Source organism: Calliphora vicina, chromosome 4 (genome assembly GCF_958450345.1).
Source record: "Calliphora vicina chromosome 4, idCalVici1.1, whole genome shotgun sequence".
NCBI classification, from domain to species: Eukaryota; Metazoa; Arthropoda; class Insecta; order Diptera; family Calliphoridae; genus Calliphora; species Calliphora vicina.
Window position 1 is genome coordinate 1,614,490 of NC_088783.1, and position 23,362 is coordinate 1,637,851.

The following is a 23,362-nucleotide window of genomic DNA, read 5'->3' on the forward strand; positions in this document are numbered from 1 at the left end:
ACATATTCTGAACTTATTAACAAAATATTTATGTTTTACATAAATAAGTTAAACCACCACTATTCAATTATCCACACTATTTTAAGTTTAAATACACGATTTTATTTTTCATTTCGTAAGACCATTGTTGTTTTTGTAGAACTCCCACCACCTTATATAAATTCGCCTTGGTATTCTCATTATTTTTGACAGCAACAACATTTTGACAATTCTCCATTCCGCATGTTTCGTTCTATTCAAACCATTCTATTACTATAAAGTATATTAACATTGTTTTTATTTCTTCGGTTCGTGTTCATCCATTTTGCCTTGTGTGAAAATATGAGTTTTCTTTTTAATATTAATGTGTGTCGAGTTTGTATGCAAAATGAGCAAAGCTGCGATTTATGGAGCAACAAGGACCTATTGGAGAAATTTGAGTTCAGTACCCGCTTAGAGGTAAGAACAATTTCTGCCTAGATTTGAAAAATATTGTAGTTCTATTACAACACATTTTGTACAAAAATAATGAATTTAGTATTGCCAGATTATATTCATTCGTAGAGACATGTTTCAAAGAAATAATTTTTGGGAATTGAGTTTTCTATAATTGAAACAAAAAGGTAGATATCATATAGAAAATATGAATATTAAAAAAAAAAAAATATGAAAATATATATTATATATATATTTTATATTTAATTTAGTTATAAATAGCAAAGGTCGACTATTCAAATCTTAAAAAAGTCGAAAGTTCGAAAAGTCTACATTTTTCTGAGTGGCTTTTAATCGAATGCTATTGATACTGATATAAATTTTATTCGATTTGTTAAGATGATATTTCCGTATGTTTCTTGTGTATTACACGCCTCTGTATACTTTGTGGTATTACTTCATTTGTTTAATTGTATATTGACTACATCCAAGTTTCCTGTTGGTTGAAAGACAGCTCGTTGGTTTCGATACCTTAGTCTAAACTTATGAATGGTTCTGAGGATCTTAGGCCTACTTTTGTTCTTTCTGCTCATTCTAAGCTATTGGAACAGCTTTTAAAGGACCAAGTTTTGGAGTTTTCATCTAAAAAATGTTAACACTCAGTGTGCTTTCGTCGTGGTTATAATACTACTTCACCTCTTCTTGATCTTACAGATTCTATAAGAGAAGACATTAAGGATATTAAATTTAGTATTCTAGTAACTAGAAAATCCATGCTGGAAAATCCATTGATTTCTCAGGACCAAGATATCAACAGATGCCTTCATATTTTGTTCCAATATGTTTTTATATTGATAGCGGTCCATGTTACCCTCGACAAAAACCAATCGACCCACTCCAAATGACGTTATGGCACCCCAAACCATAACGTTGCCTCTACCTAGTTTGACTGTAGGTATAATATTCTTTGGATCAAGTGCAGTGTTTGGATTTCTCAAAACTTTGGTTCTGCCATCACTTCCGAAAAGTTTATACTTACTTTCGTCGGTAAACATAACACGATTCCAAAAATCCATACCCTTGTCCATATGAGCTTTAGCAAACTCAAGCCGATGTTTACGATTCTTCGCTGAAATAAGTGTTTTTTTCGTGCTGTTCTGATATTAAATCCATTGTCATATAAAATATTTATAATTGCTCATGGAGTAACAATTTTATTGGAACATTTTTTGATATGTTCCGCCAATTTTGGGGCGCTTATTTTCGGATCCTAGTTCACTACTTCCAAAATACTGGTAATATCATGTCCATTTTCGGTTCTATTGGTGTTATTATAATTTTTTATAATCGCCTGTACAGTAGCCGACTTTATTTTGTTGTCTTAGCAATTTCTCCATAAGATTTATTTTCCGTTCGGATTTTATTCCGAACTGAAATATGAATTTCTTTTCAATTTGCCATTTCAAGGATATAAAATAAAAAAAAATTCTTTAAATATCACTTTATCCACTTAAACAATTGTAATGCTTGTAAATTTAAATAAATCAACAAAATTAACTGTTATTTCCTTATCTTTGTTTTTAATATTATATTTGATGTTAGAAGATACTACGTTGTATGTAGACTTTTTTCCTGCTAATTATTAAGTTTTTCTCCAATAATTTCTATGTTACATTTTTTTCATATTCTTTTTTACTTCAAACAGTCTTAATTATAAATTCCTTAAACATCTTTTTCAATTTCCACTAATTCTCTAAAACTTCAAAATCGTAGGGTGTATGACTTTTTTCCTTGACTGTATACAAATTATATTTTTGTTAATAAAGCAAATCAAAACAAAGAGTTCATGAGTTTATTTTATTTTTCATCTGTTTGTGCTTTGGCATTTTATACATTTTATTTTTATATAGAAGATTTTACAATAAATGATTCTATTTTTCCGAAGCCACATCGTCCAAAATATCCCCATCACTCTAGATTCCATGACAAATAAGTTCTTCATCAGAGTGGACTATATGAAATTTTTTTCTATACAATATTAGTTATGCATGCAAAGAAAATTTGGCCTTTAAACGAAAATAGACTATAGGCAAAGTGGACTTTAGAACAAATAGTTTGTATGAAATTTGTAAAAAAAAACTGCAAGTGAATAGGACTGTTTTGGCGTACATCAGGTTTTGGCCTTTAAGCGGAATGGATTATAAGCGAAAAATACATATTTTAAAATTTCAATATTACAGTTAAAATCTGTTTCAGATGTTACTTTAAAACACTTTATTAGTGACTAGCTTGACCCGGTGCGCTTAGCTACCCATGTCGTAGTAAAATACAAAATATATAGCCTATTGACGGTTCCCAGTAAGGATCTATCTATCAATTCAGCCGTTTAGGCCTGATGCTCAAACAAATAAACAAACCAACAAACAAACTTACAAAGACATTTATATATTTACTAGATGTCCCGGCAAACGTTGTTCTGCCATATATCATACAAAGTTTGAAGACTCCCACTATAATAGTACTCCAGATATGCAATAATAAATATTTACTTTGTATGGGAGGTGTCATGCCCATTCTTCCTATATAGGTCAATTGTGAATCTAAACCATCCAGAGACCCACTCAAACACACAGAACAAAATTCATCGAAATCGGCCCAGCCGTTAAGGAGGAGTTCAGTTACTAACACACGTACAGAAGAATTATATATATAAAGAAGATATAGATTAATTAATTTATAACATATTTTATTTTACGAGTCCTTGAAAAGATTAAGATGAACGAATACTATATAATATATAGACTTTTTTCTGAACATAATTAAAGATAACATTAAGTGGCTACAATTATTTACTTGGCACTGATTCAGATAACCATTTCATATAAGGAAAATTTCCGTACTCTATTGGCAGTGTAATTACTTCTGCAACACTGTATGGGTGATTATCACGCACCCATTTTGTTAATTCCTCTAAGCGGCTTGTACGCGTTTTTATCATCATCAAATATTCATTATCCTCATTGAGTTTGCCCTCCCACATATACACTGATTGTATGTTTGGTATTATATTGACACAGGCAGCTAGTTTTTGTTCAACCAATCCTTTAGCCAATTTTTTGGCAATTTTATCATCTGGCGCTGTGACGAAAGCAACAGAACTTGTGCCCGATTCATATTTATAATCATCAACGTTCATATTCTTTTGGGATTTAGTAGCTACACACGATTCTTCTGAACTAGTGGCTGGAGATTCAGTTGTTTTATTGCACACAGTATATTTCGCCGTTGTCGTAAAATGCAGTTGATGTGCTAACAATATACAAGACGTGGAACAAAATAATTTTGTTGTAGAAATCATAAATGTTTATGAAAATTAAAGAATTTTTTTGTTAATAAGAAATCTTGGCAAAACAGAATTGTGATGATAACCTCATAAATTAGGGTTCTATAGCTGAAACAAAAAGTCGACTTTTCGACCTTTCGACTTTTTCCGTTTTTTAAAAAGTCGACTTTTCGAACTTTTGACTTTTGGTAGTTTATGAAAAGTCGACTTTTCGAACTTTGGTAGTTTATGAAAAGTCGACTTTTCGAACTTTCGACTTTTTAGTTAATCGACTTTTTTCGACTTTCCGACTATTTTCGACTTCTTTCAACTTTTTACCATTTCTTGTAAAAAATACATGGTTTCTACATTTATTGATGCGCCTTTTGTAAAGTTTAGCAATAAAAATGAAATTTATCAAGGCGATAATAGTTAGAATAATGTAAGAATTTTGTGTAGAAAAAAGCTTTATTTTATAAACATTTATTTATTTATTATTTACTACAAAAAATGCAAGTGCAATATTTTTTTTAACAATTTTAAAAGTCGACTTTTATCGACTATTCGACTTTTATCGACTATTTTCGACTTTAATCAATTATTCGACTTTTGGAATAACATAATCTATTGTTCGACTTTTTCCGACTTTTTTCAGGAAATAGTCGATTTTTCGAACAATCGACTTATAGAACCAAGGTGCATTTAATAAGGTGCCATCGACAGCACAGCTGATTATAGAAATAGCACGCACAAATGTCAAACTACATATATAAAAAATATCCGCTAGTACGCCCGTATGTCAAACTCTATATATAAAAAATAAGTGAATTCGCCTCTATTTATTTCAATTCGCCACTGCTGTCACCTTGTTAAATACGCCTTGTATAGAACCCTATCATAAATGTCAATTATACGAAATAATACAGGGATGTAAATGTCTAATTATAATCTTCAGCTTTATGGACAGAGGTTTATATTAGGGAGTGTCATTATAAAGAGTTTTCATTTGATATGCTGATTAAACATTTCTGATTAACCTGTATTATGATTAATAAATTAATTTAAATTTTCGATATTCAATAATTATATTCAAAAACCAAATCTTTAATCATAGGGTGTAACTGCGTTACTAATTCGATAGACCCTAAGATATATAAATTTCACATTCGTAACTTCTACAAATTAAATGTTCGTACATAGATCTGAAACTAGAAAAGAACTCAAATAAAAAACTTACTCAAAACATGGCTTTATATTACATGTTTTGAAATAAATAAATGAAATGAAATAAATAAAACAATCACACATACAAGCACTGTTTTTATTTTCACATTTTGTTTACAAATACATACATTCTCACCACTTAGGTTTTTAAAACTGAGTTAGGTTTTTGATAGGAGAGTTTCCGCCATAGAATACAATTTGGGAGAGAATAAATATTTGTAATATATTTAACTCTCAACTGTGCCTTCAATTCTATCGCTCCATGTATATTTATAAATAGTTATTGATTACTTATCCAATCGTTTGGATCAAAATACATATGTATGTATATGAAAAACTTTATTCGGACTACTAAACATATTTTAATCGCAAAAAAATATTTCGAAATTGTATTATATTTTTAGGTTACCGAGGAAGATAATTTGCCAAAAGCTATATGTTCTAGATGTACAGCACGATTGAAAGTTGCATACACCTTTATTAAAACGGCACACGAATCCGAAAATAATTTGAAATTATTTTTAACAAAAATTAGCACAGAGTTTAAAGAAGTCACTCAAGGAAATAAGTCTATTAAGAAGTCAATGAATGAACAAAATCTTACCGAAGATGATCTTTTATCACTTATGCACGACGAAAATCATGAAGATATTCTTACTGAAGTAGACGTACACGAGAAGCGCAAACAATTGCTTACCCTTGAAAAAACCACAAAAATATGCAGGACGGAATTAGAAGGCGAGACAACGAAATGTCCTAATGAAATCATAAAATCGAAGGAAAATGGTTTTGAAAATTGCAAAAAAGATGAAACAGTTTATCCATTAACTAAGGATATTTTATTGATACATGCTAATAACAATGAGATTGATAATGAATACGAAGGCAATTCACATTTTATGGAAATTCCAACTCAAGATGATGAAGAAGAAACAGAAAAAGAACACTACAATGAAGAAGTTGATGATGATAATGCATTGGAAAAAAATCAAACATACACGAGCATTAATATGTTGGATGTAACTGAAGAATCAGAAATCCACTCACAATCCACAGAATTAGCTATGGAAGAAGAAGAAAATCGTGATTACGACACGATGGTTAATAGTCAAGATGATACCATACAATACCAAAGTATTTACGTCGATGAGAGTTCCGTAGATGATACTAATCCAAAAAATGATAACGACTTTTATATAAATAATTCAAATGAAGACGAAGAAGAAGAAACACACGAAAATCCACATTCCTCTAAAATAGATGTCATTAATGAGCAAAAGGAAACAGGTATCAAGTCATTTTATAAAACGGAAATAAATGTGCACCGTTTTTATTGCAATAAATGCAGTCGTGATTTCAGTACTAAAACAAATTTAAATCGTCATATGCAATCACATGAAGGCAATAAACCATTTTCATGTACGGAATGTAAAAAGAGTTTCACGCAAAAATCAACTTTGAAACAACACATGTACACACATACAGGGGAGCGGCCTTATGTTTGTGAAGTATGTAACCGCGGATTTACGCAATGTAAAAGCTTAATATTCCATATGCGCCGTCACACAGGCGAAAAACCATTTCATTGTGAATATTGTTTAATCACTTTTCGGCAGAAGGATGCTTTAAGGGTATTAAACAAATAAAATAAGTAACAATTAAAAATGATAAATAAAACAAAAATATTCTCGTTTAGATTCACATCTTAAAACATCATGTTCTTATAGAGCATGGTGCGGATGGCAGTGAAATATTTACGTGTATTATATGTCAAAGGAAATTCGAAACTAAAGCTGAATTTAAAACACACATGAAAGTCCACACGGCAACTGCAGAAGTAGATAATGCTGTTGAATTATTGCAAGCTGAACATGAATGGTCTACAATGAAAAGGTCAAAAAATTCAAATAATTTTGGATCTGATTTACTAATGCCTATTGATTCTGAATGCATTAATGCTGCGGTTGTAAATGTTTCTGCATCGTCTGCAGCAGAACCGAGTCGTGCAAAAAAATTTCAGTGTAGAAAGTGTTTTAAATGTTTTGCATTAAAGTATGTTTTTAATAATTTTAATCCTTCAAGTTTTAATTCGGTTTATTCTACTTTACAGAAAAAGTTTATTACGGCATATGCGCATACACTATGTAAACAACGATGATGACTTAACAGAATGTTTGGATTGTGAATTGCAATTTTCATCTGCGGAGGTTTATCAAGAACATATCTCGGAATGTCATCAATATGCATGTTCTGCTTGTCCTGAACTAGTCTTTAAAACTATACAAGACTTGAAGATACATATGTTTGAACATGACTTGGATCAGCAGGAACACCAATAATGAAAAAAATTGAGAAATCTACCTATATGTACATAAAAGAAATAATAACTTTTACGTTTGTTTATTTAAGTAAATTAACATTTATTCGTATTTATCACAAGGTATTTGTATCGAATTTAACTGCATATAGCGTCCCCTCAATAAAACAATAGTGTATAAGCATATACAACATTATCTTTTCATTTCAAGATCAATTGAAATATTACTTCTGTTCTAGATGTCTACTAACACAAAAACTTTAAACTCGATTATTTCGAAATGGCAAAAAAATTATACGCTATTGTTTTATTAAGTGTACGTTAGAGTTATCATGTGTATTGTGACATGGATTGATGATCATTGCCAGATTTGACATTTATCGTCATTTTGTCGATATTTTGTTTTGAAAGTAGCAAAATTACCATTTTTCTCGAAAATTACGATTTTCGGCATTATAAAAATATGCTAGATTTATTGTTTTATTCTTGTTTTTATTATATTTATATAATTTCCTGATAATCTCGCCTAAGCAACCAGTGAAATGCTCATAGGATCTAGCTTATAGTCCAACAATAAATTTCAGATAATTTTGCAATAATTAAATTGGGAATTTAGCACATAAAAACTAGATATTACTATAAAATCTTTTATTTTTTTTATCAATGCAAATACCGAAATTAATTTTTGTAAAACAATTTCTGAAATAAATCGGGAAAAATCTTCAGCAGCTTTTCCTATTTTAATAAAATATATTCAAATGAAACAAAATAAATCAAATTGTTAAGGCATGTGGTTAAAACTGAATTAATAAATTTGTAAAATACTACAATATATTACAAATATGCATTACACAATTTGTGCATTATTTTATATAAACATAGAACAGACTGTATAGAGCGCCACGCCCGTGAACAAAACGGAAACAGCTGATTGTTTTTTGTTGCTGTAGATCATGGCGTAATGATAATAAGGTGCCATCGGCAGCACAGCTGATTATAGAAATAGCACGCACAAATGTCAAACTACAAATATAAAAAATATTCGTCCGTACGCCCGTATGTCAAACTCTATATATAAAAAATAAGTGAATTCGCCTGTATTTATTTCAATTCGCCACTGCTGTCACCTTGTTAAATACGCCTTGAATGTCACCTTGTATATCATTACACCATGCTGTAGATCAAGGCGTATTTAACAAGGTGACAGCAGTGGCGAATTGATATAAATACAGGCGAATTCATTTATTTTTTATATATTGAGTTTGACGTACGGGCGAATATTTTTTATATATGTTTGTCAAGTTAGACTGTGGGTAGTAAGTAAGTTGCATCCAATTAAATATATGTAATTATTGTCATAGATTACACATAGTTCGGAAACTCTCATGGCAAAAACCTAACTTTGTTCTCAAAAATCCAAGTGGTGGGAAAGTATTAGTAAAAATCTATGTGAAAACAACACTCGTAGGTGATGAATTCATCTTATAAGATAGTTGTGTTGGGATAAAATTCCTATTATTATAATTTTTGTATGAGAACTGTCAGTGTATCTTTACAATAAAAAACAAGTAATAGTGCTATATTCGGCTATGCCGAATCTTATATACCCTTCACCTTTGTTGTGGATGCATTATTATTTTTTATAATTAGTATATATGTATGTACATTGCCCACTTTCAGCGTACAACATCCTAAATTTATCAGGAAAACATAAAAAACAACAACGCCAAAAGAAACTAAACACAAAAAAAAACAAAATACGCAAAGCATGCACATCCAAACATACGTTTTGTTGCTTTTTTGTCAAAGCATGCAATACATTGTGTTTTTTGATGAAATTTTCAGAGGTTGTCTCGGATTTTTGCTCATATCTCCGTTATTTATGGACGGATTTTGCTGATTTTAAATAGCAAAATTCTCGAAAGTACGTCTGACAGAATTGTTGAAGATTTGGATCCCGGAGACATCTGGGGCCTTCAGAAAATTGATTTCTACAGACAGACGGACAGACAGACGGACATGGCTTAATCGACTCCGCTATCTATAAGGATCCAGAATATATATACTTTATAGGGTCGGAAATGAAAAATGTAGAAATTACAAACGGAATGACAAACTTATATATACCCTTCTCACGAAGGTAAAGGGTATAATAACCAGAAATTGAGAAAACGGGGCTAAGAGTAACACTGATTTGAGGCATAGATATATACACATAGATCGGAAACTCTTCTGTGAAATACATAAGTCAGTTTGAAAACAAAAACAACACTAGTTTCCGCTCTATTCATATTTTCTCTATGATTTGAGAACGTTGCTAATAATGAAATCTTAGATATTATGTTAGGTGGAGACGGCTTGAAAAGCAGTGTTACAATGTTTTACAATATTTGCGGTTGATTTTAAATAGTTTTTTCTTCACATCATTTTTATGCTTGGCCGGTCTTATTGTGAATATCTTTTAGTAGCCATCTGATTAGTTATTTTTTTTATTGTGATATTTAGAATTTCCAATAAATTTTATAAATGTAAACAAATTATCACAAAGTATACTTAATATTTAAAATGGATCTTAAGGTATGCAGAATTTGTGGTGGTGTCGAAGAATTAAAAAATATTTTAGACCAAGGTACCGAAATTATTGACAAATTGCTCGTGTGCGCAAATATAAGTGTGAGTTGTTAATTATTAATCAAAATGTTATAAATTCTAACTTTGTTTATTAATAAAGATATATCCTGGAGATTTGTTGCCTAAACTCATATGTGAACAATGCGAAAAAAAATTGGATCTCTCATATCACTTAAGAAAACAAAGTGAAGCTACACAAAAACGCTTAAGGTGGGAATTAAATAGAGAACAGAATGAACAAATTCCCAGCTCACAAGAAAGAAAAAGTACCGAGAATCTTTTAAATCATTCAATAAGTAATCAATCTCCATATTCTAAGGATAATTTAGAAATAATGATGATTGGAGAGAATTCTGTATTGAACATAGGTAATTGTGATCAAATGAAAGATATTGTACATGAACCTGTTAAGAGTAACAAACAAGTATCGGAAATCTATAATATAGAGAAAGAAATTATTGAATATATAAGCTGCGATACAAATGGCCCTCAAATGTTAAATCGCCAAACTCGAAATGAAGAAAAAGGAAAGTTGGAACATAATGTTATAACTGAGATGTCAGTTAATAATGATAGCACAAGCAATGATAATTACGAAAATAATGAAACTAATGAAATTCCACTGCCTTCCGAATATTGTAGTATAGACTTATTATCATCGTCAACTGGATCCACAACGAGTGACTATTGTAATGATTTCGAGAATGATCAAGCTGTTGTTAAATTTAAGGATCTAAATGCCCTCACCTGTAATACCTGCCATGAAGTTTTTACTAAAAAAAAGGACTATAGTCTGCATATAAAACAACACGGAGAAGAACGATACCAGTGCATCCAATGTTGCAAATTCTTTCCTACACGTTTCCGATTGAAAAGGCACGAGGAAATTCACATCGAGATACCTACTCATAAATGCTCTTATTGTAAGCGAAGCTATCGTGTTTTATATAATCTCAACCGACACATACGGTCTGTGCATTTATTTAAAAATAATTTAGAATGTAAAGTTTGCAATGTTAGTTTCTCCCGTATCGATGTTTTAAAGCGTCATATGCAACTGCACTCTGACGAAAAAAATTACAGATGTTTATTGTGTTCGCAAAGGTAAGGATCGAAATTCTGTATATACATCTATATACAGTTTCTCTCATAAGTATACGAACTTATTTTTTTTTTAATGATCTAACAATAGTTACAAAAGTCATTTTTAAATTCCAGGAAAAGTATAAAAAATTGTTGTTTAAATTTCCATTATTATTCTAAGTTATCCATCCCCTGATTTACTATATTTTAAATGGGAGTAGCTATACATTATTTAACAGCATTTTGCTGTTGTATACAGAAAAAGTAGTATAAATTTCTACAGACAAAAACATTTAACAATAATGCACCCTGAAACGTCAAAATGTGGATTCCTTATAACAAAAATCATTTTCTGTAGATACTAGGGTATTAAATCGATTAACCGATTAATTTTGGACGGTTAACTGTTCGAATAATTTAAAATTGCCGTTTTCAAATAACAAACAAACCGATTAATTTGAGTCGATTAACCGGAATTCCTTTTTTTTTGCACTTTCACATATTTTTTTGTAATTATTTTTCCGTTTCAATTCAAATTTCAAATTCAATCATCCAAGAATCATGTTTAGTGAGTATAACAACTGACATATTTAATTTACATGTATTTGATACTTTGTTTGTATTTACATGTATAGACGAAACTATTTTTGAAACCAGTATTTTATCAAAACTTAACGAAACTATTGAAAGTATTCAAAATCTAAAGGCCTAACTATAATGTGCATAAGCTAGCTTAAGTTAATGTCAAAACCGAACGAAAAGACTGTCAAATGCTTAAGAAAATCCGAAGAAACTTTTAGGTGGCCATAATGTACTTATGTGCATTCAAAACAATTTAGCCACATTTGCACATTTATGTGCAACACGTAATTAAAAAATACGTATTTCTTATTATTTTATGAAAATATATTAATTTTCTTCATCCTTTTCATTTTTTCTTTATTTTCTTTGTATACAATAAAAAAAACTTACGGAATGTGCGACCAGCTTCGCTCTTTGCTTAAGCAAATAAAATTTGACGAAACTCTCTTAAGTACATTATAGTTTGTCACATACGTTTTATATGTATTCGAACAGTTGCTTAAGCTGACTTAAACTAGTGTATGCATATTATAGTTGGGCCTTAAAACATTCCAAAAAGTACTCCAATGGTGTACAAAATATTTTATATGCTTAGAAAAAACTAAAAAAAGAACTGAGATATTGGATATTCTTTATGCTTTCGATTTATCCAACATCTTCAATCAGCAAGAGAGTTTATTCCAAGTCAGGTTTTATTAAATCTAAAGAAAAAATCATTTAAAAGGAAAACATTTAAATTATATTCTTTTTTTAAAAACTATTTTTATGTTTTTGTAAACAAAATTCGTGGTTGTATTTTCAATTTAAAATTAAAATAGAAATTATTCGGTTAACCGAATTATATATATATTCTTTTTTAAAAACTATATCAGAAGATCTCACTAAAATCCAAAAATAAATCACATTCGTATACAAAAAGGATCTCAAATACAATATTTCCTATTATTTTTTGGTTGAATTGTAATGTTTTGTTTGTTTTTATGTTTTTGTAAACAAAATTCGTGGTTGTATTTTCAATTTAAAATTAAAATAGAAATTATTCGGTTAACCGAATAAATTTAAATTAACCGATTATTAACCGAATAAATCTAAAACCCTATTATTTGTTCGATTAACCGATTAAACCAGAAACCCGATTAATTGAATACCCTAGTAGATACCCCAAGGTTTAAACTTGTTCCGATAAACATTTTTTGTTTATACCTATTTGAAGAATAAAGGATAGTAAAATATATATTTTTCCTTAGCAGTATCCTTGAAAGCAATTCGTATCATGAGGAATAATTAATTCTATTGTGAGGTGTTTTTTCACATTTTTTTTTTGGCAAAAAGTTCAAAAACTTTGGAGAATTCTGAAAATTTTTTTAATTGTGATTTTAATGTTTTAATTGTATATTCAATTGGTCTGTTCAATAACAAAAAACTATTACGAATTATTACAAACTTTCACACAAAAATTTTAAACTTGTGTTTTCAATGTATAAAGAAATTCGTGTATGTAGGTACTGAAATTACGATATTTTAATATTATTTTCTAGTAGGGATAAAACTTTTTTAAGATAATTGTTGTATTCCTCCAATGTAACACATACTGACATGAGGTACATATAATTTTAAACTCGCTTCTATTTTGAAATATTAAACTTTTCTTCAATATTCATACTAGTTCGCGTGTAATCAAACATTGAATAAGTTAAAAACATGGTTGATATGGGTATCAAAATGTTTGTTTTAACAAGTAAAGAATCGTTATTAAATGGTATTTTGCAAAAGAAATTAATTACCAAGATACTAAGATTAAATTTTGAAAATACTTTGCAGTGCTATTTTTAATCAAAACAAATAAATAGCCGTCACCATGACTGGCAAGGGTATATTTACTATTGTAATTTCCACATATTCATTTGATTTGTTGTTGTTGTTTTTACTATGTACTATATGTACATAGACGTAAATACTAGGGTGATCAATTCTTCGACATTTTTTAGAAACCGGTTTTCGGTTTCTTCGAAAAATTGCAATTTAATATAAACCGGTTTCGGGTTTTTAATAATAACCGGTTAACCGGTTTTTTGACAAAATATTAAAACGCCTAGAAATAAGAAGAAAAATGTTTTATTTGTTAAAATAATAGTTTTTTAAACATAAACGGTTCATGGGAAAACAACAAAACTAAGTTATTTATTAAAATAACAAAAAATAAGCATTTTTAAAACGCTTTTACCTTTTAACCTACACAAGGTCTTCGAAAATTTTTGACCCATTTTGAAATTAAAATTTAATTTTTTCTAAAAGTGAGTTGTTGATATTTTTATGTATATTTTATGAATTTTATTTAATTTCATATCTCAACAACTACATTAGGTTTTTAGAAAAACAAACTGGCCAAAAAAATATCTATAAAATAATCAGTACTTTTTGTGTGAAAATTGGTATTCCCCGGATAAATACCAAAGTTATGTTTTTCTTATCCTTACCCATTTTGAAAGTAAAATTGATTTTTTTATGACTTATTTAATTTCAAATGTCAACAACTACATTAGTTTTTGGTCAAAAAAAATATTTATTTTCTATTTGGGCCAAATTTGAACCGAAGATCGTTAACGTCGGTAAATTTGAAGACCTTATGAAGGTTAAAATAATCTCTTAAACACAGTTTAAATCATTGGTAGGCAAAAAGAGGCATTTGTGTGCTCTTTTGGGTAAAAAATAAAATATCCACAACAACATCAAGAAACTGAATGAATTGTGTGTATTTTTACGCTCTTTTTTCACATTCGGGTTGTTTGACGAAAATCATCGTAACCTGAACAATATGAACGCCTACCATGAGTTTAAATGCTTTGGAGTATATCGATTTTTTTTCTTTTGTTTTTATAAAGCTAAACATTAAAAAAGATTTTTCACTCAGTGTACTTGCAGGACATATAGTTAACAAAGCATTGAGTATGTTTTAAGCTTTCCAGATCGCTTGTGACATTTATCTAAATACAAAAGTCTTCTAAAATAGTTGGGGTATTTGTTTTAAAAAAGTTTTTTGGATTTTGAATATTTTTAAAGTTTTTAATACACAAAAACCCATAAAAATACACTTTTAAAAAAAGCCGATTATTCTAGGAGAAAAACCCGGTTTATTCGATTTTCGAAATGTGAGCTTTTCAAAAAAACCAAAACCGACTTAACCAAAAAAACCGGTTATAACCGGTTATTAAAAACCGGGCCGATCACCCTAGTAAATACGTACACATCACACATGATGTAATAAATAAGGTGAGAGCGTTTCGACAACAAACACAACAAAAACAATATTTCTTGCTGACGTGCATAGGTTTTGTCAAAATTGAATTTGTCAAATAAACAAATTTTATTTTGGCATCTTTTAGATTTTTTTAATGGGATGTTTATTTTTTAAGTTCAATTTTATTGATACTCACCTGATTATTTTGTATCTTTTATTTATTATTTTTATTAACGTTGATTTTAGCAAAATTTTGCTTCAAAATGTTGTTTTTCAGAATTAAAGAGATTTTAATTTTTGTTAGAATTTTTAAATTTATTATTTTTTATGTCAACACACAATGTAAATAATCTTTGACAAAACCGTTACCAATGTAAACACAAAGCTTTTGTTATTTTTGCATATTAACTAAAAAACGGCCGTTAAATTTAAATTATATTTGAAAAAGAACAACGGTTTAATAGTGCTTTATCCAAATTTCATTATATGAAATCTTTTTATTCACATTTTCATTCAGGTTTTTTGATTTAAAAATTTTTTCTTTGAAAATAAAATTGATTAATTTTTCAAAATAAATTCAGTTTGACAAAACTCATGCACTTTCAAAATAGATAAATAAAAATCAGCTGTGTTGTTGATTTCACCCAAAGTATATTTATACAAGTACATGCAACTCTACAACAAGTCAACAATAAAAAAAATCATTAATTTTGTTTGTGTAAAACATTGTGAGATTGTCAAATACAGTTGAAAATTTTTTGCCACAAATTTCACTTACGTTGCCTTTTAATCGGGTCTTTTCGCACATAGAATAAATCACAACTCCACTTGTACATTTTTGCACAATGATCAAAAACACATAATTCCAATTATTTTTCCTTTTATTATTAAAAAGTTTAAAAATTTATTTTTTTTTATTAATATTTTCATATACAAAAAATGTAAACAAACAGAAAGAAGAACAAAAAAGTAAACAATTTTGACAATCTCACAAGTATTTACAAAGGAGAAAAAAATTAACAGCTGATCACTTGCATGTACTTGTATAAATATACTTTGATTTCACCTTACTTAGTGCATCCTGACATCACATATATTGTAGAAAAATATACAAAGACAAAAGCTTCAAGCTCGCAGTAGCTTTCATACAGGAAGGTTTTGTACGTTTGTTTCTCAAGAAATTTTTATTTTCACCAATTATTTTCACAAAAATTTGTTTTTAACAATTTTGCTTCACTACAAATTGTTTTTAATATTTATCTTAAATTATACTTTGTGAAGAGTATATTAGATTCGACACTGCCGAATATAGCACTCTGAATTGTTTCTTTTTCATATACATATACATTAGGGACATAACTATTGACATTTTTTGCAAATATGCAAATTGGCATAGCATAGTCGAATAGAGCATTAAAAAATATGAAAAACCACGGTATTAGTTTTTCGCGGTTGTTAAAAAAGTTCACGCACCAAACGCAATAAAGTTTTTCATTAAATATTTTCAATTTTTGTGAAATACAATATATTTTATATTAATAATAACTGCGGACATACTTTAAATGTCAATTTTAAATTAGGGAAGTATCCCTCACACTTGTAAAAAAAAAGATGAAATTATTTATATAATTTTTAAGAGAAAAAAATTGGTTTATTTTAGAAATTGGTGTTGGTGCGTGATGTTTTTGATTCAAAATGACCTAAAAAAATGATTTTCATTACTTATACAACATTGGCCATCACGTGGTGGTGTGCCAAAAATTTCGCGAAAATTAGTTATATGCCTAATATACATTTTGCGACTTTTATATTTTTATTTAATTTTTGTAAATCAATGAGTTCAAGAATTTCAAATATTTTTTCAGCTTTAAAACAAGGGATTATTTGTATGCTCATAGTAAGACACATCACAGCGAAAATTCTGCAATATCAAAAACTTATAAACGAACCAAAACGGAAAACGTTAATAAAAATCAGTGCGGTCACTGTGGGAAGTTGTTCAAGTCACCGTTTGCCTATAAAAATCATTTACTCATTCACACAAATGAAAAACCATACGAATGTGAATCTTGCAATAAAAAGTTTCGGACGATCGCTGCACTTACAACACATCAACGCATCCATGATGACTATCGGCCATATCAGTGTGAATTGTGTTTAAAAAGTTTTAAACAAACTGCACATTTAAAAGAACACAAACTTTTACATTTAGACAATGTTCCCCAGCATATCTGCTCCATATGTCAAGCACCATTTGCTAAGAAAGGAAATTTAAAGGTACACATGCGCATACATACAAAAGAAAAACCATTTAAATGTGCGGACTGTTCTGCTGAGTTCAGTTATATGCATTTGCTTCAAAGACATGCAAGTAAGGTCCATAGCAGAAGCATACACAAAGTTTATACTTTAAATGACACTGATGAATCAATTGAAAACGATGACAGCGCCAAAAGCAATGGTGCAGTGGAATCTGAACTGTATCATTACATTGATACGGTTACTGATGACGATTATGATCATGATGTGGCAGATGTTGTGGATTTGATAGAAGATAATCAAGAAATATATGGGTCATCTCCAGGTTTAGAAATAATAAACGACGAGTCTGCGATAGAACAACACATATTCGAGGACGAGTATGGTACTCGTGAAAGCGAACCAATTGTGGATTATATTCAAATACATTCATTAGACTCAATAAGATCAGATTTAGCTGATGGCATTGATGACTATGAAAATCATATAACAGAACAAAAAGTTGATCTTTTTGTAAGTGAGGAAACTAAATTAACTAGATCCGTGTATAATGTTACCAAATTGGAATAAGGTAATCTATTATTCATAAATTTAAAGCGAATTTAAATATGTATGTATGTATAAAATGGGAATTTTTCATTACATGAAGTTTTCAACACGATCATATCTGTAACTTGGGTATAAAATAATAAATAGAAATACCAAATAATTTATTTGTTAAATAAATTATATAATTTGAAAGTAAATTTATAATTAGGCTTAAATTCATTTATTATAATTAAAAATTTACTTTCAAATTACATACATACATATGTATATAAAATAAAAAGTTCAAATGATTACCAAAAAATCTATAAAATTAAATAAATCGATTTCGAAATTGTGATGAATTTATTATTTTCCTATTTGTCTATTCTCTATGGTTCTAACTATCATTTCGATTCTATTGAATTTATTTTTAATTACATTTCATGAATAAGTTCTGTTAATTTATTTCCTAATTGTCTATGGTTAAAAAATTACTCCTGATATCGATCGAAATTCATCACACCTTTCCAAAAACGTTCGGTTTGAATCGATCAATTTTCATACCATACCTGATAATAATTAAATTTTAAATCCTGTGTATCTTTCTAAACCAAGTTTTATAATATTTGAAATGCATTATATTAGCGGTATCCACAATGTAGAGTACTTGGCCTGGTAATGTAGTAAAAGAGTTATATCTTTGCCATTTACAGTCGGATCTTAAAGTATGATATATCAATGTTTTTGTCTCGGTTCCTACCACCCTAGAACCACCCTAATGTCAGAAAATTGAAGCTCGCGAGAAATCATTAATCATTACCTGCACAGAAAAGTCTGTACTTACCGTCGGTTGTATAAGTATGATGTAACGAAATCGTGTCTTTTTTCAAAGATAATTCCACAAAATTTGGTACAAGCTTTTCTATTAGGACGAAGTCTATTGAAGTTTGTTAGAATCGGTCCATTATTTCTCATAGCCCCCATATAATTGCCCTATCTGAAAATAGTTAAACCTTCATAAATATCTTAGTTATATAGATATCCAAACCAAATTCAGCACAAATAAGTTTTATGTAAGCCGAACTCGCTCCACCAAAGTTTGTGACGATCGGTCCATAATTAGTCATAGCTCCCATATTAAGTCCACTTCCGAAAATCACAATAACTAGCATAAATCTCTTAAAAAATTTTGGTATTCCAATCAAATTTAATACAAATAAGTTATATATGTATGTATATACAAAAGCCATTTCCAAAAAATGTTATAACGATCGGTCCATAATTAGTCATAGCTCCAATAAGAGGCCCACTTCTGAAAATCATTTTAACGAGATTTCTTAAAAATTTTGGTATTGAAATCCAGCTCCCATATACATTTTAAAAGAGAACTGTTTAAAATCATCTTCTATGGTCGGGCTTGACCGACTATACTTTCTTACTTATTGTTATTATTTTGGTATAATTAAATTTTAAAGTGTTTCTGCTGGAGTTATCGAATTACATCGTTAGCAAAAGTTTAATGATTTCGCGAGCTTTAAATTTCTGATATTAGGGTGGCACATTAGGGTGGTAGGAACACAGATCTGGGGCCTATTTCACTAAGCTACAAGTTCACAATTACAAGTGTTTTTGCCTGTAAAATTGTGAACTTGTGAATAATTGTGTTTCATCAAAATACAATTACAAGTTTGTAGCTACAAGGGAATTTTACAAGTCATAAGACTTGTAGAAAAGTGGTTTTGTTTCACTAAACTAAATTTGCACTTGTACACTTGTAGAATTGTAGAAAAAAAGCTTAGGGTCGACGGAGACCCTCAGAAAAATTTCACAAGTCACAAGTGAATGATAAATTGAAATAAAATTTGATTTTTAACTAATTTTTAATAAAAATTAGTTGAAATTAACAAAGAATCCAACAATTTTTATATCAATTAGCATTTGGTTACCTTTATATAGAAAGGCCCTACCTCGGACGAAACGACCATTAATTTAATTGACGTCCAAAAAATGGCAAAAACCAAAAACGTTTAAACATGGTTGGGGAAATATTATTATATGGGGATGCTTTTCTTGGTATTGCGTTGGTCCAATTTATTGGATTAAAGAAAATATGGATAAGCACTTGTATGTAAATATTTTGAAGAATGTTATAAAGCCACATGCAGAATGGAATATGCCCTTAAAATGGCTCTTCCAGCAAGATAATGACCCAAAGCACACGTCAGGTCTTGCCAAAAAATGGTTTTTATATAACAAAATTAATGTTATGGAATGGCCGTCTCAATAACCAGACTTAAATCCTATGGAAAATAGTAAAAGACAAACTCGGACCTGAAAAATTGAAAAACAAGGAAGAACTTTGGCAGAAAATTCAGGAAATATGGTATGCAATTTGCCGATCTACATGCGAAAGTTTGTTAAATTCAATCCCCAAAAGATTTGATGCTGTTATTAGAAATAATTGATATGCAACAAAATATTAAGAAAACAATGAATTCTTATGATGATTTTTTATTTTTAATCATTTATTTTTAATCATTAAATGTCGCATATTTTATTTAGTCTTTTAGATTTGACATCGTTTTTAACATAAGAATGTGTTATTTTTTTATTTTATTTTTTTCTATATTTTATTTAGTCTTTTAGATTTGACATCGTTTTTAACATAAGAATGTGTTATTTTTTTATTTTATTTTTTTCTATTTATTGTTTACGTTATGAGCATTAATATATAATGAACAAATTTTAAATTTTGAAATCAAATTTTGTAGTTTTACCGCTTTAATCGAATTCATATGTAGTGATTCTATTGTATTGTCCGTCACTGTATGTATGAGTGGACCATTTATCGAAATAATCGAAAATCTGGGCTTATAAAAAACACGAGTTAGGGCCTTTCTATATTAAAGTAACGATTTATTTATTTTTTTGAAATAGGTTTCATATCTGTTTATTACAGTGACAGCCGATTTTTTTTTTTAGATTTCAAGGAGTGCCGGGTGGAATATTGTGTCACTAGGCCTAAATGTTAAGTGCTGAAAATTTAAGCCAAATTGGGCAACGATTTCTGGACGTACATCGAGGTCAAAGTGCAGATATATGCAAAATTTTACTATTTATATGGAATAAATAGGTGAAACTCGATAACTTTTTGCATTGTTTTCTAGAAATATATAGATTTATTTATATTAATGAATATTACATTAAAAAAAATTTAGGAAATTAACCCTGTATTTCCTTTGGGTCAAAATGACCCAAAATTAGAGAAAAACGCAAACTTTTCAGTTTTTGAAAAATTTAGCTATTAAATAAATACTTTTGCTATTGAATGCAAAATAATCGAAATATGTAGGTAATTATCGTTGTAATGAGATATAAATGACAAAATTGGGTTAAAACATGTTAAAGTTATTACAAATTCGCCAGACCATTAACGTGTTTCAGGCCACTTGAACAAAAAATTTAGGAAAAAAAATTAACATATTTCGAGAAAAATTAAAATAAAAGCTAATTTTTATTTAAAATATATCCGTATTTACTTGTGTATGAGTTTTTGTCTTCGTAGGATACCGTTAAACTATTCGCATGTATGGCCAAAAAAAATATTTTTTTTAACAGACGTTTCGAATCTCCAGTATCAAATTTTTAAAAATTTTGTTAAACAAATTTCAGAATTTTTTGATCATCACATTGGGATTTATTGAGATCAAAATAGGGAATAAAAATATGAAAAAATTATGTCAATACCTCTTACAGTTTTTCCTTACCTGCGATTTAAATTTTGCGATTTTCAAGAAAAACTATTTTTTTGTCCATATTTTGGCGAATGAGCCCAATTTCCTTACTGTTATAAATTTTAAGTAAAACCTATTCATAATATTATAGTCCTTGTAATTTTAAATATGGTCTGAAAGTTTTACTAAAATCGGAAAACGATAACCTTTAAATCGTGAAGGTCAAAAGTCAAATTTTTCAATATTTGGAATTTCTAATGAAAATATAGCGAAATGTTATATATTTTTGGGCCGATTTTAATAAAACAAGTGGCCTGAAACACGTTAATGGTCTGGCGAATTTGTAATAACTTTAAAATTTTTTAACAAAATTTTGTCATTTATGTATATCTCATTACAACGATAATTATGTACGTACATACATATTAATAAATATTACATTAAAAAAAAAATTTGGAAATAAACCCTGTATCTCCTTTGGTTCAAAATGACCCAAAAACTGTATTATAGAAAATTTTTCAGTTTTTGAAAAAATGTTGCTACTAAAGTAATACTTTTGCAATTGAATGCAAAAGAATCAAAATATGTACCATATTTTCTTTAATCCAATAAATTGGACCAACGCAATACCAAGAAAAGCATCCCCATATAATAATATTTCCCCAACCATGTTTAAACGTTTTTGGTTTTTGCCATTTTTTGGACGTCTAACCCATGTCTTATCATCACTACTCGTACCAATTAAATTAATGGTCGTTTCGTCCGTCCACTACACATTTTGCCACTTTTTTATATTTTCTGGCCCACACCAATCCTTATGATTGCTCCTGGTTTTAAATGAAATATTGGTAGTGATTCTATTGTAATGTCCTTCACTGTATATAGAACATATCTTTAGTACACATACATAACTTTTACACATAAACTATGCTTTTGAACTTTATTAATTAAAGTATGAAACGACTACAGATATGAAATAAAAATTGTGTATTTGTTAGCAACATATGAAAATAAAATTAGAAATAAAAAGAAAAAAAAAATCAAAAATAAAACCCTCCATTTAGTAGTGTTTGGCGCCATTACAGGTAAAATGGAAATGGATAAAAGTAATATGGCATTTTAACGCATGCGCTCTAGATAGGCAATATGCCGCTAAAACAGCTGTTGGCTTAAAAAACACTATTGTTTTGGGTTCAATTTTGCATTATTTTGGGATATTTTCACAGCCAATACCCTCAATAACTGGGGAATTTTTTCTGTTTCTTTTCTTTTAATAAAAGTGCGTGCACATTGCATTTGGCGCTTAGTTAGAAACGAGAATTCCAACATAACGGATGGATTCGATATTACAAGGCAGGGGAACATTTTTACGCGACTAAAAAAAATTGTGTACATTTGAATGCTATTTCAATTATTATATTTTTATAGTTTGCTAATTTTAAAAATGTTGCTGTAGTTTGAAATCATAAAGTGATTTGATCTTATAAAAATTAATAAACAACATAAATAGCTTCTTTATAAACAATAAATAAATGCTAAATTCTACATTCTTCAGCATATGTTTAAGTGAAATGTAAGATACATTTTTAGTTCGAAAGTTCAAAATATACATATATAAATGTGTTGAGTTTAGTTCAATTAAATTTAACAAATCCCCACGTAAAAATAAAAAAAATTAGATTACTAAATGTGATACATACATATGTACTATATATGTATGTATGTACATATAAATAATAAGTAGTATATAAACACAATAATTTGTTTTATTGTATTGTTTATTTTCATCGACCTATACAAGTGTGCTAGTCTACGTGATTTGTGATGAAGTTTCATAATTTGTGTACATTCAATAATAGTGTTTTCTTTTATTAACACAATATAACAATAAATTTATATAAAAGGGCTTCGTTTGAAAGAACAAGACGAAATAAAAGTACACATAACATATATACACATATGTATGTATGTATGTATGTATGTATGTATGTATGTACATATGTATGTATATATATTCTCATACGATTTCT

At 29.0% G+C, this 23,362-nt stretch overlaps 2 protein-coding genes across 2 annotated transcripts; one reads left to right on the forward strand and one right to left on the reverse strand.

Annotated features, from left to right (window-relative positions):
- The first annotated feature begins 298 nt into the window (after positions 1 to 298).
- On the forward strand, positions 299 to 17,738 carry LOC135956676 (zinc finger protein 91-like). Its single transcript, XM_065507226.1, has 7 exons — positions 299 to 438; positions 5,365 to 6,591; positions 6,657 to 7,012; positions 7,071 to 7,283; positions 9,815 to 9,950; positions 10,009 to 11,012; positions 16,677 to 17,738. The coding sequence occupies exons 1-7, from the start codon at positions 322 to 324 to the stop codon at positions 17,638 to 17,640; spliced, it is 4,017 nt and encodes a 1,338-aa protein (XP_065363298.1). The 5' UTR covers positions 299 to 321; the 3' UTR covers positions 17,641 to 17,738.
- On the reverse strand, positions 3,144 to 3,787 carry LOC135957137 (protein CutA homolog). Its single transcript, XM_065507822.1, has one exon. The coding sequence runs from the start codon at positions 3,770 to 3,772 to the stop codon at positions 3,260 to 3,262; it is 513 nt and encodes a 170-aa protein (XP_065363894.1). The 5' UTR covers positions 3,773 to 3,787; the 3' UTR covers positions 3,144 to 3,259.
- Positions 17,739 to 23,362: the final 5,624 nt, after the last annotated feature.

What these genes read in the sequence shown, in the direction of transcription:
- LOC135956676 (XM_065507226.1), top strand. Translation starts at nt 322, where the DNA reads ATGAGTTTTCTTTTTAATATTAATGTGTGTCGAGTTTGTATGCAAAAT. An exon ending in AGTTCAGTACCCGCTTAGAG is followed by an intron (nt 439 to 5,364) that starts GTAAGAACAATT and finishes TTATATTTTTAG; the next exon opens with GTTACCGAGGAAGATAATTT. An exon ending in TCGTGTGCGCAAATATAAGT is followed by an intron (nt 9,951 to 10,008) that starts GTGAGTTGTTAA and finishes TTATTAATAAAG; the next exon opens with ATATATCCTGGAGATTTGTT.
- LOC135957137 (XM_065507822.1), bottom strand. Translation starts at nt 3,772, where the DNA reads ATGATTTCTACAACAAAATTATTTTGTTCCACGTCTTGTATATTGTTA.